The sequence below is a fragment of the Heteronotia binoei genome, chromosome 6, assembly GCF_032191835.1.
Source record: "Heteronotia binoei isolate CCM8104 ecotype False Entrance Well chromosome 6, APGP_CSIRO_Hbin_v1, whole genome shotgun sequence".
Classification (NCBI taxonomy): domain Eukaryota; kingdom Metazoa; phylum Chordata; class Lepidosauria; order Squamata; family Gekkonidae; genus Heteronotia; species Heteronotia binoei.
The window spans coordinates 26,631,041-26,649,013 of NC_083228.1; the positions used below are offsets into that span (position 1 = coordinate 26,631,041).

The 17,973-nt window shown below is 40.1% G+C and overlaps 1 protein-coding gene and 1 non-coding gene across 5 annotated transcripts in view; both read left to right on the forward strand.

Annotated features, from left to right (window-relative positions):
- CCAR1 (cell division cycle and apoptosis regulator 1) overlaps positions 1-17,973 on the forward strand; it is a 30,520-nt gene that overhangs the window by 2,117 nt on the left and 10,430 nt on the right. Inside the window, exons 3-15 of one of the 4 annotated variants that reach the window (XM_060241150.1) lie at positions 3,911-4,083; positions 5,380-5,424; positions 6,335-6,367; positions 7,681-7,874; positions 8,224-8,338; positions 8,427-8,619; positions 10,635-10,764; positions 11,000-11,161; positions 12,175-12,400; positions 13,566-13,679; positions 14,660-14,826; positions 15,533-15,743; positions 16,595-16,678. In XM_060241150.1, coding sequence (XP_060097133.1) covers positions 3,911-4,083; positions 5,380-5,424; positions 6,335-6,367; positions 7,681-7,874; positions 8,224-8,338; positions 8,427-8,619; positions 10,635-10,764; positions 11,000-11,161; positions 12,175-12,400; positions 13,566-13,679; positions 14,660-14,826; positions 15,533-15,743; positions 16,595-16,678 — 1,847 coding nt within the window. The remainder of the gene's footprint in view (positions 1-3,910; positions 4,084-5,379; positions 5,425-6,334; positions 6,368-7,680; positions 7,875-8,223; positions 8,339-8,426; positions 8,620-10,634; positions 10,765-10,999; positions 11,162-12,174; positions 12,401-13,565; positions 13,680-14,659; positions 14,827-15,532; positions 15,744-16,594; positions 16,679-17,973) is intronic. The other 3 variants (XM_060241152.1, XM_060241151.1, XM_060241153.1) reach the window with 3 other exon arrangements.
- On the forward strand, positions 14,418-14,479 carry LOC132574552 (small nucleolar RNA SNORD98). The gene has a single exon (XR_009555630.1). It is a non-coding gene; the product is annotated as a small nucleolar RNA SNORD98 (small nucleolar RNA).

Sequence of the window (17,973 nt, forward strand, 5' to 3'; positions counted from 1 at the left end):
GCTGCTTGTGCTCTGTTTAGGTGATGATGTTGAAGCCTCCATGCTGTTTCTAAACCTAATTTTTTTTCCCTTTTTTTTACCATATTTACTACAATTCAGTGGGGTGAGTGGATGTCAATTGACAACAAGATGAACTTTAAGGAATATCAGCTTTCAGCTATATTTCTAATTTTGGGTATATTTTAAATAATTGTTCAAATAATTATGTAGTCCCATGCAGAGCTACACCCTTCTAGAGAAGTGTTGGTTGGGGTGGAAACTAGAAAAAATCAGGGGAATCTTTGCAGACAGTAAAAAAATGACTACAATTTTTTATTCCTTTTGGAATGAGTAAAACATGAGTCAAATATATGGCTATATTCAAAATATATAATGTGGAAAAATATATAATACAATCTACAGCATTAGGTGACTCCTATATGCAATGTAGACATATACAAAGTCTTTGGTTTTTGTTTTCTTTGTTTTTGCCTAGATGTAAATAGTTATTTTGTTACTTTGATGTAAAATAGCCATATTAAGTATATATGTAGGATAACTGCTTGTCCATTTTATTAACTTTTTAAATTCTCAGTACATGAAAAATTTGAGTGCTGAAAGGAGAAAGAGTATATAATCTAAATTGGAAAGGGCCATAATATTAATATCTGCACTTTTTTTAAAGTGGGATTTTCGGATTTCAGTTTTCCATGACAGCTAACCAAACCATCCTGGGGTCAGGCGCCTGCAAGAGGTCCCTAGAGGATGACTGGAGGGAGTATGAGGGGTTATAATGGGAGAGGCTCAGACAGCCTTCCAAAGGAAGTAAAAGCAGACAGCATTGCCCATCTGGGAGAAAACATGCTCCTCATGCTGTGTGCTTGTTGGAAGGGTTGAGAGGAGACTTCAAGCCACAAGAGAGAAGGGAGGTCACAGTATCTCTTCCCTAGTCCAGTAAACCAGTGACACACAATTTCTAGGGCTCAGATAGACCAGAAATACCAGAATGCTCATCCCTGCATAATATGGTAAGGCAGTATAGCAAGGAAATGAGTAATTTTAAATGCTGCAGGAGCATTTTTGTCAGTTTGTTAAAACTGGCCATAGATAAATACATCACATCCCCACTGTAGCTTAGGAGCTATTTCCTGATACTGCCCGTAATAGTTGGTTATAAATGGCTGGTTATAAAGTCCTGGTTTCTAAGCTCCTGCCACCATTCATTTGTGGAGAGTAACCTGTGCTGAGAAGAGTAAAAATGAGAGAGAAGCAGAGAATCATGTATGCCATCCTGAGCTCCTTGGAGGAAGGACAGAATAAAACTCTGTGAGTGGGTCAAACTGACTTGTTGAAGACTGAAGAGAGGAGTCCTGGGTAGAAGCATCCTTGTTTTAGAAATAAAATCCTTAATTATCTAAATTGAAGTATCACAGTGAGTCTGTGTGAACACATGAAGCTTCCGGACACTGATTCAGACCATTGATCTACCAGAGCCAGTGTGATCAATTCTGATGGGACAGTGGCTCTCCAGGGTCTCAGGTAGAAGAGCCTGACATCGCCTTCTACATTCCAACCAGATGCACTGCCACTGAGCCACAGCCCCAGAACTAAGCCTGCAAGAGCAAAGAGCTCCAGTCTACCCTCTGTGTTCTCCATATTCCTGCAGTTCAGAGGCAGCTGATGAAGGCAGCTTGCTGTGATCAGATTTCCTGCCCCTGCATCCCAGGAGATTTCTCTGCAATATGGGAGAATAGCAAGAGTAATCAAATGTATTTATAAACATCCATCAGCTCTCCACTCACATTTAGTTGTCTCTTCCTCCTGGATGATCTTTCTCACCTTATACTCTCCGCCAGTCCACCTCCATATGTTTCCAAGGGTCCCTGTGGATGTGAGGGAGGTAGTAGTGTTTCTTCATACTCTCCCTGTTCCACCCACCTTAAAATTAATTTTTCCCCTTACCTTTAAGACCTGGTAAGGGGAAAAATGCAAGTTTTTGCTGCCTGCTAACTAGCAGTGAAAGTGGGAGCTCTTTGATATTGGAATGATGTCAGTCGGGAGGGGAGCACTTTCAGTCTCTTTCCAGAATTACATGTTTCCAGAAAGTACATGTTCATGAAAACTCTAATAGCTGTGACTGAGATACTTTTTCTTCTAATAAGGGGCCATAGCCAGAGTTCTTACCGATCCACTGTGTGATGTCACATCACGACGTTTTCTTGGCAGACTTTTTACGGGGTGGTTTTGCCATTGCCTTCCCCAGTCTGGGGTACTAATTTTACTGACCTCAGATGGATGGAAGGCTGAGTCAACCTTGCACCGGCTACCTGAACCCAGCTTCCACTAGGATTGAACTCAGGTCACGAGCAGAGCTTGCACTGCAGTACTGCAGCTTACCACTCTGCACCACAGGTCTCCTAGCCAGAGAGTGGTAGGCCCTTTTCCTGAATCTTCAGCTGTGTCATGTAAAATGTAATATATAAAGTATACAAGCAATGTTCTGCCTAACTTCACTGAACCACTTCCTACATTGTGTTCTGGCCAGAGTTTCCAAAGACATGTTTCATACTTAACACTTAGCGCTTTGATATTTAATACAACAAAATAGTGTTAAACATATTGAGTAATCTGTATTTAGGGTCTGCTTGATCTGTATATTCCCCATCCAAGAACTTGTAGATACTCTCTGCACAAGAAGACTGGCTATAGATTGTGTGAAAAGAATGGGAATTTTCAAGTTTGGGTTTATTTGGCTGTTCTGTTTTCCCTATTGAAACCAATGCCTGAGATACTTTGGGCCATTTAGGTATGAATTTCCCATTCCAAGCTGGTGGCGCTCCCCTTAGAGAAGGAGAGTTGAATTAAACCAGAAATGTCACAGCATGCAGATCAGTGGTAATAACGACAAATTAAGCAAAGAAACACTAAAATTATAAGAGGATTAGAGTGTGGATCGGAAGCTCAGTAAAACCAATCTCAGAACAGTTTGGGATGCTACCAAAAAAATTCTCAGCCTTATGCTTTTTCTTGAGCTAAGGATGCCAGGTATATTGGGTTTTATCCAGTGATAAACAAGCACGTGAGATATTGAAACATTTGTGTGTGTAGACCAATGTGTTAGCCAAACTCATGGCTCAAGTTTTCTAGAAAGGTCCTGAAATTCTGGGCAGGAGGGACAAGCAACAAAATACTTTGTGAATAAGTGTACTGCGGTTTTCTTAGTGAGTTGCATGATAATTTTACTAGTATTTGTTACTTTCATGAATATGTGAAGCTTCCTTATAAGTTAGACCATTGGTCAATTTAGCTCAGTTTTGACTAGATAAACAAAAATTTATCATAACTTTGGGCTGTTTCCTGGTTGGTGAAGCGATGTTCACAAACTGAAGAACTGCCATGAACTTCCACAGATTTTGATGCAGTCTGTGATGGTGTGTGAAGAGCAGAAAGGGGTTCTTGCCCATTCTTAAGCTATTGTGGTTCGTGCCCATCCCTAACTCGGCTTTTTGGAAATCCCTGCTTTCTGCTCCCCACATCTTTTCACGAGGAGTAGAAAGCAGCTGTTTAAAAACCCCTGCTTTCTGCTCCCTGAGAACTGGCCATTAGGTGTTGAATCCTGGACCTTCTGCATGGAGAGCTTGTGTTCTGCTTTGGAGCCTCATCCCTCCCCGCCTCATCAGACCTGTGTTGTCAGCTGTGTGCATTCAGCCCCTTGTGGTAAATGAGAACCAAATACTGCTTTCGTAAACATGAAAACCATCCATATTCTAACAGCAGCTGTTAGCCTGCATAAAGCTACCTGTGCTACATGTTTGAGTAAGAAAGTGTCCTTGTTTCTACCAGCTTGAACTGGCTGTTGAGATCAGTGTTGTTACACTATTCCATTGGCCTCTGTTTAAGAGGTCCTAATGCTCGGCTCTTGTGATTTCAGCTGCTCTTGGGGTTCAGCAGCCCTCCTTACTTGGGGCTTCTCCTACCATATATACCCAGCAAACAGCATTGGCGGCGGCAGGCCTCACTACTCAGACTCCGACGAATTACCAGCTCACTCAGACAGCTGCTTTGCAACAACAAGCTGCAGCTGCAGCAGCTGCATTACAGCAGGTAAAGGGACCTGACTGCATGTAGTAACCGATGACACCGTGAGGCATGTTCAGGATCAGATAAATTAAGCTGCTAAAGTTTTTTGTAATTGTGATCAAGTAAACTTCACTATTGCATCCATAAGAAATGCACTGTAGTTTCTGTACAGCCCTCTCACCTAGAATATATTTTTTTCTTGGAAATCCTGATGTTATTTGGTTAATTATCTTGCATCCTTAGTTTTGTAATATATCTTTACAGGTGTATTTATACTCATTTTCGGGGAGACAAATTCTATTTATTATGTATCATCTTTGTCAGCTACATTCTTTCATTATGAAAACCCAGAGTGACACAAAGATTGAAAAGCCAAGCAATAGATCTTAATAAAATAAAATTGCATTAAAATGAAAGCTGTGCCATATTTCACAGTAGTGTTTTTGAGGAGAAAAGTGTGCTTTCAAACTAGGGTTTCCCTTAAAACAGTAATGATATAAACAAAGTCATATCAGGCTGCAGTCATGAATTCTAGTATTCAATGTGCTGCTGTGTCCTGTACAGCTGTTATTAGCTTACTGCCCGCTTGCTGTTTTATATCATGACATAGTCCATTGGGAGCCTGTGCTGTTGTATAGCTTATGTTCATTTCAGTAGGGCTTGCAGAATATTCCTGGTATGCGTGACTTAGGTTTGTAGTTGGGGCTCAGCTGATGATTCTTTTGTTAAGTAGAAACACTTCTCACAAGTATTGCAGAATATTTTGAATGAACTCAGTAGTGTTTTGTTCTAGTGGTAAAATATTGGGAAGTATGCATATGTAAGAGGGAGAGTGATGGGAAGCAGGAAATGCAATCCTCTTCTTGGCTACTACTTTCTATTTTTTACAAAACGCCTACATGTATGGTGCTGCTAGGACTTTCCATAATGCAAACTGTGTACTTGATAGATCTTGGATGGTATTTAGTTGTGATACGTACTCAAGTAAGCACACAGATTTTCCATTTTGGAGGGGGCAGCCCCTCTCTTTAACTTTTGGGATTTTTCTATAAAACTCAAGTTTCCCCAGGTTTGTAGAAGCGTCTTTCATTATCTATCCCCGTGGTATCAATTTTTTCCCAGCTGTATGTCAGCCAAGTTCAGAATTAGATATATAACTAGAATTTGTCTAAAATACTTATATCATTCAGTTGTATTTCATTTATATACGCTACTTATATCATTCAGTTGTATTTCATTTATGTGGGAAAATTAGGAATTTATTTCTTTTTGAGTAATAATTTTTAGTTACCAATCATTCTGTTTTTGTATGTTTTTCAGCAGTATTCACAACCTCAGCAGACCCTCTATAGTGTACAACAGCAGGTTTGTTTGAACTTCTTAACTTGTCACTATCCTAATCAGTAATTCTCCTTAGTACCAAGGCTTCTCAGCTGAACAGAGTCATTTATAATTAGGAATTACTTTAGCCATATAGCAGCTTTTGCTTTGAAATTAATTTAGGGGTTTTTTTGTGAACTCTCTGAATGTAGAAACTCAAGAATGTATTTCCTTGTTTCATTGGCAGAAGTATCTGTTCTGTCTGCAGATTGTGAACTGGCTTTATAGCCATTTTATTAGCCTGCTGTGAAATCCAGTTCCCATAATACTGCAGCTATATTACGTGTTTATCAAAACAGGTATCAGTTTTATCAGACTAAATGGGAATGGACTTTTAATCTGTGATACCTTCCCTGGCTCTTCAGAGTTCTTGCTCCTCACATGGTGTAACTGATCTTTTTTTTGTCCCCTGCAAATAATTTTTAATTTGAAAATGCTTACGCCAGAACCTTTTCTGGTGTGAAGATCCACATAGGAGAAAAGAGATACAGAAATATGATTTTTCCAGGAAGAAAAATGTCCTGTAGTATATGGAAGAGTAACATTGTTGTGGGTTTGAAAAAAAACTAGGTTAGAGTCTGCTTCAGTTTTTCATGCTAAATCTGAGCTTTTCTGCATTTGGAATTTGTTAGAATTTGTGCTGAAATCAGTTTTTGGCATTTAAAGTCCTTTACTTACTATGACAGTGTCTGTCATAGCCCAGATGAATAAATGACGTTAGATGATTTGCACAAGGAGGCATTCTGTGGGCCTGCAGAATTCTCACAAACATAAACTGTTCTGAGTACATCTTGTCATATCTCCTCTCAAATGTATAAATGCTGGATTGCAGTTAAAGAGAAAATAATTGCTCAGTGTATAAAAACTAATTCATGATCTTTTTTATTTTTTTAAGTTGCAGCAACCTCAGCAAACCCTTTTAACCCAGGTTAGTTGTACTGTTAAGTGATCTCTATCAGTCTGTAACTCACACTTTTGCAGCTTTGCCTTTATTTAAAACTTTTAAAATATAATAACCTTTCTGTTTAGTTGCCTATTTAACGTATACTTGTTGAACAAAGTCTGAGTCCAGTGGCACCTTTAAGGCCAACGAAGTTTTATTCATCATGTATGCTTTCCATGTGTACATTGAATAAAACTTTGTTGGTCTTAAAGGTGCCATTGGACTCAGACTTTGTTCTGCTACTTCAGACTTACACGGCTATCCACCTGAATCTATGTACATTGGTTGTTAATGCTGCTTTCACATAAAACTCATGGGTATTTTTCTCCAGAAGGAAAAGTTTTCTTCTAAAGCTGAGCTTCAGAAGGAATGTTTCTATTACATAATATTTCTTAGTTATTTATAGGCTAATCCTAAACTTGTCTACTTGGAAACAAATGCTTCTGAAATCAGTGAAACTTATTTCTAAGTATGTTTGTTTAGGATTGCAGGATTGATAGAACACAGTTTTTCACAGTATGAAAAGTAATTCCTTTGTGTTTATAGGAACAATAATCAAAAGATACTTTCCCCCAACCAACCTGCTTTCAAGTTTGAAAATTTCAAAGTGTGTTTTTGACTTTAGTCCTCCCAAAAGGAAATGATGAATTGGATCCAACAAATATGCTGGAGATGGACTAAATAGTGTGAACATTCTGGGAGCTGAGAGTATCTTGTGGACAAAATGCTGTTGGACACAGGGGGCTTCAGTAAAGAGAGACAAAGCAAATTTGCCCCACCTCTCTTTTCTGCTGGCAAAGGATACACTGTGAAGGGAACGTCTAATGTAGCCAAGAAGAAAGTGGGGAAACTGGCCAGATTCTCCCTCCTTGCTGTAGGTCCCGGTGATTCTCCCTTGATTAGCTGTTTGGGGACTGCTGGGAAAAGACAGGGAAATATTCACCTCTGTGCATGCCACAAGCATTTTGAGGATTCAGTCCAGTTTTTTTTTTTACAACTCCACGTGCAGTACTTCTAGGGGGGATACAGGCAATTAAAAAATATAGGCAACATAGACAACGGTGGTAATTAACACTAACATCCAATGTATTAAAGACATGAAACATTTGACAACAGAAAATGCTTTGACTTTAAGAACTTTGAAAAATCCCCTTAACCTCCTAAAATTACTGTCATGTTTTTGTGTGTCATCTTTTGCTAAAAAAATTTCATCCTTATACTTTTTAAGAGCAATGTGAAGTTCTAATATGGTGGCATGTTGTGTGTCCCCCCCCCCCCCCCGCCCGTTTTGCTTGCAGCCAGCGGTGGCACTGCCAACAAGCCTTAGCCTGTCTACTCCTCAGCCAGCAGCACAGATAACTGTCTCTTATCCGGCGCCACGGTCAAGTCAGCAGCAGACCCAGCCCCAGAAGCAGCGGGTCTTTACAGGGGTGGTTACCAAGCTGCATGACACGTTCGGCTTTGTTGATGAAGATGTTTTCTTTCAGCTCAGGTGAGTTGATTGTGCTGTCTGTAGAGGAGTGAGGATAGTACTTCACGGACGTGCAGGGGCCATGTCATCCTGGACAGAACCCAAAATGATAATTCCATAGTCCATTTTATTTAATTTTTTAAGTGCTTTGTGTTCTTGAGCCTTACAACGAGTCTGTATGGTAGGCCAGTAATATCCTTGTATTGCAGACTAGGCAGTAATTGTGGGGGAGGGAGTTGTTGGTCTTGTATAGTTTAAAAACCTTGAAATTAGTCCTATTCCTATTTAATAATTGTAGTAAGCTGCTTTTACTAAGCCGGTGGGCCCAGTAGCACATCTAATATTGTGACCATTTTTAAAATTTTTGCAGCGCTGTTAAAGGGAAGACCCCTCAAGCAGGAGATAGAGTGTTGGTAGAAGCCACATATAATCCCAATATGCCTTTCAAATGGAACGCACAGAGGATTCAGACGCTACCAAATCAGGTACATGCAGCTGCTTTCTCTGCCTCCTGTTGGCACCTTTTAGCATAAAGCTGATTCACAAAGCAATATTCCCTTGTTTCCTCACTAGAACCAGACTCAAACCCAGCCTTTACTCAAGACCCCTCCACCTGTGCTTCAGCCCATTGCACAGCAGACAGCATTCAGCGTTCAGGCACAGCCACAGCCTCAGTCGCTGCTGCAGGCACAAATATCTGCGGCTTCTATAACGCCTTTGCTTCAGACACAGCCGCAGCCTTTGTTGCAACAGCCACAGCAGAAAGGTATTCATTCCCTCAAAACGTAACCTGTGTTGTCTTCTGTTAACGTCTTAAGTCTTGTTGAAGTATCCAAACTTGCATAAAATGCATGAGAATATAAGTGGCTGAAGGCTGTCTTGCGTCTACCTTGTATTGTCACTATAAAGAGATAGAGAATACAGGAACTACACTCTGGGACTACTAAAAAAGGGTTTAGGTAAGAAGTTTCTCTCATGGACCATTGTTTTTGTCTGAACAGATCATTTGCAGTGTGGCCTTTCTAAAAAAAGTTAAATGACATCACATCTGAGTTTGGTTCAGCCACTCTCCAGGGTCTCATGCAGAAGTCTTTCATGTCACCTCCTGCCTGGTTCTTTCAACTGGAAATGCCAGGGATTGAACTTGGGACCTTCTGCATGCCAAGCAGATGCTCTGCCTCTGAGGCATATAACTCCCCCCCCCCCTCCAGCTCTTGTGAGAGGATCCCTCTCAAAAAGGACAGCTTCATTTGGAAAAGTCATTACTTAGAAAGCCCTGGATGTAGCTTTTAGGAAGGTACCAATCTCAGTAACTCCTTTGAGGCTGTTCACTGGCAAATTGAACAGCTACAGTCTCTGGAGTGGTAAATGTGAAAACAGTTTCAACAATATGGGATCCAACAGCTTGAATTCTTCTCTTTGTTCTACATGGTATGTCATTTTTACTGCCATGTAATTGATCTTAAGTTGGACCTTGTTCTAGAAGAAGAAGATATTGGATTGATATCCCACCCTCCACTCTGAAGAGTCTCAGAGTGGCTCACAATCTCCTTTACCTTCCTCCCCCACAACAGACACCCTGTGAGGTGGGTGGGGCTGAGAGGGCTCTCACAGCAGCTGCCCTTTCAAGGATAACCTCTGCCAGAGCTATGGCTGACCCAAGGCCATTCCAGCAGGTGCAAGTGGAGGAGTGGGGAATCAAACCCAGTTCTCCCAGATAAAAGTCTGCACACTTAACCACTACACCAAACTGGTTCTAACATTCTGAATTAAGGAAGCAGTCTTTTAAAGAAAATATTAATTGCATTGCTTGCAGGGTCTTCCCTCAAGAGCCACTGTTGCTCTACTTTACAGGGTTTCTTAGGGCCACTCTGTTGCGTGACATTTGAAAGCACTAGATACTATTAATTGCTCTGGTAGATCTCTCCTGGTTCCATTGCTCAAGTTTCTGGTGCTTAATATTGATAGAAGTATCTTTCACTTTGCTCTGCAAGAACTACAAATGATTCCAGAGGGTCTTAATAGTACACGTGTATGTTTGTGTGTTTACGGTGGACTTTGAGAGATTGCCTTGAGTTCTGCTTCAAGAGAAAGATGGTGAAAAGGTCTTTTAATCATATAAGTATGATAGAACATGAGAAAATTGGCATAATGGCAGCAGTAGTTGTAACAGGTTGGATTATTTTGTGACCAGCCCACATTAATGTTCCTTCCAAACATTAAGATATGGTGGGCAAGGAGCAAACGTGTTTGCTTTATGAAGTGTGGATTGGCAATAAGGTAAACAACAATAATTTGATGAAATGATCACAGGTATCATATTGCTAGAAATTTAATGGAAGAAGAAAAACTGTCTTAATAAGAGGTGTAATTTGAACATAGAAACCTAGGCTTGTGTGTTGTTGTTTTTTCAAATTGTGGCTATTAAAATTTTGAAAAAAATGACCATTTCTCTTGCAGCTGTGATGATATGATTTCAATCTGATGAGACTTGAAGTTAAAATGTTACTAGAACTCAAATGTTTACCTATACAATCTGTAGAGATAAATTAATGCATTTTATTGGGCTGGATATTCTATTACTTATGCCCACTGTTGTTGGTTGGTCATCAGATCGTTGCCATAATCATTACTACATAACTATTGAAAATTGTTTTGGACACATGTAGCATTATTGAAAACCTTTTTTTAAAACCCGGATAATTTAGCAAATACGATATTTTAAGAGTTGGATTAATGATATGGGAAAAGCTTTAAAGTATGTGGGATTTCTTTTTCTAGCTGGTTTGCTACAGCCCCCTGTTCGAATAGTTTCACAGCCTCCACCAGCACGAAGACTAGATCCACCTCCCAGATTTTCTGGGCGAAATGAGAGGGGAGATTCCATGGCTAACAGAAAAGATGACAGAAGGTGTGATATAATAATTCCACTCCATTTTTTTCTGTGCATACTAGAAAGAATGCAAATTAAATGTTTGAAGTTTGAATTTAAATACTGTCCATTTTTAAAGCACTGTAATGAAATGGTAAATTCGGTATTAATGGGTGCTTACTGCTGTTGGTTCTAGAGTAATAGGCTTGTCAGCTCTATGTTCATAATGCTGCAAAGGCTATAATGAGACGTTTATATTTCATATACGATTAAGTCGTGAAAGAGAGCGTGAAAGGCGTAGGTCACGAGAGAGATCACCCCAGAGAAAACGCTCTAGAGAGAGATCACCTCGACGAGAGAGGGAACGGTCCCCTCGAAGACCCCGGCGAGTTGTTCCCCGTTACACGGTCCAGTTTTCCAAGTTTTCATTAGACTGGTATGTTACTTGAGTGTCAACTAAGTTTTTATATTCATTTATGTAAGGAACTTCACAGCCATAAAATAAGTGCATAAGGGACAAATTCAGTTGAAACAAAACTTTATACTATGACCCATTTGCTTTTTGTGATTTGATTGGAAATTGGCTTTCCTTTCTTCCTTCTTTTAGCAATGCCATCCATGTTGTGTAGTAGTTCATGCAGCTACACATAAGAGGTGATTCAAGTGTGTGTGTTAAATTATGGCTGTAGAATTCACATCACCTTTGCTTTCATAAATGTTGTACAGGTATATTTGGATAGGAGAAACCTTGTAAGGCAAAATATTGAGGGGGCTCTATGATGATAAAGCACTGGCACACCCATGTATATGCTGCTCTTTTATGATAAGTGTGACATTTGGTCACAGCAACTGGAAAATCTTGCAGAAGTCAGCAACTGGAAAATCTTGACTTTGGTTTTTTTAAAGTTTGGAGAGCTGTTAGACCTGAAAGTGTGTAGAGAATGCAGATGCCTATGAAAATAGGAAGCTTTCTTTTATATAGGTTGTAAAATTCTGTTCTTATTCCTTTAACACAAGATATGCTCAAGGTATCATAAGCCTGTAATATTGTAGTTTGAATGTTGTTGACGAAGGAGGGATGGCAATTTTTGCCTGTCGTATCCATAGCCCATGATTAACGTTTACTGTGGTAATAGCCAACTGCAAGAACTTTCGAAGAAATAACTGATCCTAAAATAACTCTCCCTGGGGAGGTGGTGGGGTGCATGTGTGTGTGATTAAAACAATGGTTGGTTTATTGTGGTTTGACATTTCTACAAAATGGTTTGCATGACGACAAATTGGCAGCTTTAAGACTTCTGGTGCTCATCATTATATGTGATACAAATTCAGTATTTTTGTTAGCTATTCACCATGACACAAAAATAGTTGTAAAATACTGCTAAGGCCAAACTTTTTAACCCTCAGCTCTCTTTGCCTTTATAAAATATATGTTCTTATTGTTTAAAGCCTTAGTTGTGATATGATGGAACTGAGACGGCGTTATCAGAACTTGTACATTCCCAGTGACTTCTTTGATGCTCAGTTTACATGGGTGGATGCTTTTCCAATGTCAAGGCCATTTCAACTGGGCAACTACTGCAATTTCTATGTAATGCATAGAGAGGTAGATCCTTTGGATAAAAACTCTGCTGTTCTGGACCCCCCAGATGCTGATCATCTTTACAGTGCCAAGGTATGTAAGATACCTTCCATACCATCTCTTGTGTAGAAGCTTTGAAAGACGGAGTAATATCTCAGAAGCATTCTTTTGATTACATCTACCTTCAGTAGTGTATCCTGTGCTCGCACCTTGACCAGGATCTTTCTGCGGGCATAAAGAATTAAGCCAGATCTGGATTCTGATAATTTTCTAGATGGGTCAGCGTTTTATAACAACTAAAATTGTCTATACCTGAATGTGTTTAAAAGTGACCAGTGGGAAATTAAGTTTGGATGAAGTCTCGAGTGTAGTCATGGACACCGGGGGTAGTAACAATTTTTTTTTCAAATGGTAAGAAACTGTAATTTTGCCTTTGCATGCACTTGGCTATCTAACAGAATTTCCAGGGACTGCAAAGTCTGCTCTGTGGGATCCTTGGCAGTTATTGTTCATGTAGCATGCATTTGACATCTTTGTGAGGCTGTTCAGCATCCATATGCAGTTTAAATAGCATTGGAACTGACCTTTCTACTTGGACATAAAAATTTATTTTGTGCTTTGGATGTGCAAAAGGCTTTTTAGCAGTTAGCCAAGAAAGAGAGAAAGCCAGTGAAAGTTTTGAGATGCAACCCTTTGAACATCTTTGTCCCTTTCTACGCAGGAGTGGTCTAGCTTTATAAACAGGCACAGTCCAGCTGAACTCAGTAATGCAAAATAAGTTCATAGTGTGTTGCATCCAGAGGAGCCCTTGTGGGAGTAGAAGGAACTTTCATTAATGCAAAGGTGGGGTTGAGGATTTCCCAGTTGAGCTGCAGATCCCATGCTATTCTTGAGAGTCAGTCCCCTGGTCCTCCACAGCATTGGAGGAGGAGGGGCTGGAAAAGACTGGAAGCAGAGAAAAATCTTTTATATCACTCGAGCTCTTTAGGTGGTTCTTCAGACCCAACACAGTGTCTGAGAGAGATCAACCTTGTATAATTGGTTTCTCCACATCACAATAAAATAAATGGGAGTCCAGCAGCACCTTAAAGACCAACATCGTTTATTCCAGCATGAATTTTTGTTGGTCAGAACTTTTATGCTGGAATAAATCGTGTTAGTCTTTAAGGTGCCACTGGAATCATGTTTTATTTTGCTGCGGCGGTCTTGGCTACCCATCTGGGACTAACTTTACAGTTGTTTCTTACTACATTAATAGGTGATGCTCATGGCAAGTCCTAGCTTGGAAGATCTCTATCACAAATCATGTGCCCTTGCCGAAGATCCTCAAGAGGTTCGGGATGGGTTTCAGCATCCCGCTAGACTTATAAAGGTAAAAATAAGTGATTCTAGCTAAAACCAAAAACACCTTGCTATAAAGTTTATGTAAGTACCAATCCTTACTCACGGTATTCCAGCTGAGAACACAGGATCCCGATAGTGACGTTCTTTATCAGGGTTTTGAACCACTAACTCAAATCTGGCAGAACTGTCAGCAGTTTTCCATCCAGATTACTGAGCCACACTTGATTAGTTCCATCATTTCCTTCGACATCTGGTGTTTCCAAAAAGATGCCACTGCATGAGGAGAAGGCACTTGTCTTCTGGCAATATGTACACGGGTGCTGTCTATCATCAGTTCTTCCTTTCTAGTCAGCAGATGTCCCAAAGCAGTTGGTGTGTGGGGGATGGGGGGGCATATAGCTGTACAGATCTTCAGGAGTGACTTGTACTGATGTATCAGGTTCTAGGTTTCCCGTTTACGGGCATTTTTTAATGGCCTGGAAGCAAAAAGTATCACATTGAGAAAACAGTTAAGTGAGTGCATCCTTTGTTTCACAAACTAAATAGAATAAGTCAATTAAAACTCGAAGTATGTTACTAGATAAACTACCACGGTATCTCTAGGTGTGTTTAAATTGCTAGACTTCTGACAATGTTTGAACCTTGAAAATAATTTAATATTTCTACCATATGGAGCACTTTCATCATTTGCTAATAAGTTGTACAGTTCTGTTACATGTACTAATACAGTTACAAAGTTTTAGTGGAAGTCTTGCAAAAATAGAATGAGTGATGATGTTTAAACCTATTCCATTACTGAATGTGCTGTGGATAAACCAAGCTGAACTCTATCTTGAGCAAGACTTTTCAGTTACAGTTTTAAGGCTAACTTCTTGTCACAGTTTATCTCCTTATAAACGAGGAAGAAAGTGAGGCATGGTATGATTTCAGTCCTGTGGGCAATGTGTCTGCAATTCAGATAACCTTTTTCCCCAGCAGGGAAATGTTAAGCAGCCTTTTCTTGTCTAGTTTTTAGTGGGTATGAAAGGTAAAGACGAGGCGATGGCTATAGGAGGACACTGGTCTCCCTCCCTGGACGGACCTGATCCGGAGAAGGACCCTTCTGTGCTGATTAAAACTGCTATCCGTTGTTGCAGAGCGCTTACAGGGATTGACTTGAGTGTTTGCACACAGTGGTAAGTATCATGTTCTCAAAAATGTTCTGGAGAACTTGAAGCATGTTTAAAATCCTCATTAAAAAGTGCTGTCTGGCAAACCCAACCTCTTCCTTTCTTTATCAGCCGTCAGTAGTCATACATGTAAACTTCTCAGAGTGATAACCCTAGTGGGGCAACGCAAGTGTGATTTGGTGCCAAAAGGTTTGGAGAACAACGAACTTTAAAACCATGCTCTTGTGTATATTTTGTGATGCTTGTATGTTAAAATATTTTTCATTTCACGCATAGCTGGAGAAGACCGTCAAGAGAACTTCATTTCATTATTCTTGTTTTATAAATAGATGTTTTGGACAGCCATATTTTCTCTTGGTGGATTTAATATTTAATATATTTAATGACAGTTTTGCAACATGAAGCTCTGCTGGGCACTAAATTCTAAAAATTAAGATTTCCCCCCTTTTCCCCCCCTGAAGCAGTCGTCAGATTTTAATACAGAGGGCATGATTCACTGCCTTCAGCAGTTAGCATTTTGTTCATTCCTTGCCGATCTTGAAAAAAATGGCATGCGTTCCTGAAAGAGAACATATGGCTTTCATTTTTTTTTCTTTAGAGGAAATTCAGGTTGTCGCAGCAAAGTTTCTTTACTTGATGTGCTGCAGTGATCTAGGCTCTATAAAATGTATTGTAGAATTTTTTTTCCAACATGCTTCTTCCCTTGCAACAGGTACCGTTTTGCAGAGATTCGCTACCATCGCCCTGAGGAGACCCACAAGGGGCGTACGGTTCCAGCTCATGTGGAGACAGTGGTTTTATTTTTCCCGGATGTTTGGCATTGCCTTCCCACCCGCTCAGAGTGGGAAACCCTCTCCCGAGGATACAAGCAGCAGCTGGTCGAGAAGCTTCAGGGTGAACGCAAGGAGGCTGATGGAGAACAGGCACTGAACGCTAATCCCTTTTTCTATTTCTGCTTCTCACAGGCGCAGGAACACAGGCACAAAACGCACACCACATGCTACACAACAAACATACATAGGAGGAACATAACTGGTAACAATGACTGGTAAACCAGCTTTCAGCAGTGTAGAATCCTTTATTATTATTATTATTATTACTATTATCTGGTTGCAGCTAGTGTACTAATTTAAAAGCGTGTGCTGATGCTACGGGCGGAATTAAATCGTGCACTCGATGCACGTTTCATCATGCATCTAATTTTAGAACTAGTTGCTGGAATCTGGGACCAGTTGTTGAGCGAGATTCAGTTTTAAAAGTTGTCTTCAGCATTTTTGCCATTGGACAAAACTTTTGTAAGTGTTCTCCCGTATGTGGTAGCCTTTTCTTTTTTTAATGGTAACTGGAAATAGAGAAGCCATTAAAATAACCTAGTTTTTTAAGGCTATGTGGCTGATTGGCATCTTGATACATGTAAAAGGTCTTAGCGAACTAAGGAGTGTGTTGGGTGGTTTGAAAACTTGGGGAAGATCACACACTGCCTGGTTAGAGGTGACCAGCAGTGTCTGTGTGTCCCTGATGTCCTTTGTGTTGTTGTTTATCACCCTTTTGTGTTTCACAGAGATGACTATTATTGGCTGATGAGAGAGGCCCTGTGATCCATTATAAAGTAGTAGAACGTGTGCTTGTGGCTTTGTTGAAATGGCAACTTTAGGAGAAGACTGTCTGATGAAACAGTTGTGGCCTTGCCCAGATCAGCAGCAGAATTTGAGAGAGAGAGAAAATTCTACTTTTTAAGCTTTCTAAAGGACAGTGTCTTCATTTCATTCTTCAGGATGAAGAGGAAAAAGATGATGGGGAAGCAAAAGAAATTTCTACACCTACTCATTGGTCTAAACTTGATCCAAAGGCAATGAAGGTAACCTCTGTTTAACAGGTGTTAAGTTTATATAGCAGCCTTAAAGACATAAATAAGGCAGTGCTAATTTTTGTCACACTTAATTTAAAAATGCACAGTATCGCACTGCATTTTCTTAAGAAATCATTGACAGCAGGATGGATTTTATTTAAATCAAATAGATTTAAATCATGGTTTTCTTCATAAAGACTCATTCTTGCTGGTATAATCTTTGCAATCAGACGAAGGTTTCATTTTTAGAGTAATAACTTTTGAAGAAGAAGAAGATATTGGATTTATATCCCGCCCTCCACTCCGAAGAGTCTCAGAGCGGCTCACAATCTCCTTTACCTTCCTCCCCCACAACATGCACCCTGTGAGGTGGGTGGGGCTGGAGAGGGCTCTCACAGCAGCTGCCCTTTCAAGGACAACCTCTGCCAGAGCTATGGCTGACCCAAGGCCATTCCAGCAGGTGCAAGTGGAGGAGTGGGGAATCAAACCCGGTTCTCCCAGATAAGAGTCTGCACACTTAACCACTACACCAAACTGGCTCTCTCTTTTCAGATTAGCGTTACAGTGATATCAAAAAGTACTGGTTCGGTTATATACTGTAGGCCCAGTATAACACAGGGTTATTTATAACATAGTCAGAGCTTAGACCCCCATTATAAACAGTCCCTCTGAGTCATGCTATACTCAGCTGAGCAGCCACAAGCAGATTACTTTTTTCCTGCAGTCTCCTCCCCACGGCTCAACTGCAGATCTCTCCCAGCATTCCTGTGCGGAGAAGAGACCAAGGTAGGGAATCTGGGAACTAGAAGCAGCTTCCCCCAGACCAGCGGCAACCACTTCAGTCAAGTCTGATGGAGAGTTCAGTGTCACTCAATCCTTCCTTCTTCACTCTCTGCAGCTGACAGCAGATTAATCATTCATATTTTCTGCTGTACTTCTTTGGAAGGAGAAGAATAATCTACCTTAATAATATGTAAATCGTTTTATTTTACTAAAATTTGCAGAGGAACAATGGGATTAAGGTCTTCTCAACTCTGTAATGTATTAATTAAATAAAATGTTACTTTGATTTTATAACATTTTTGCTGTGAAGAGGCATGTTATCTGCAGATACAAGTTCACAGTTTGAGAACTGCAAACCAAGCGTCTGTGATGATATCTTCTAGATAGAAAAATTGCCCAAAATAATCTTACAGAAACGTTTGGGAGAGCATGACATTATGAATGGATGAATGGAATTCATTTACCAAAAAATTTAAACATTTCATGAATATACAGCCTCATGCTACATATTTAATCTGTAA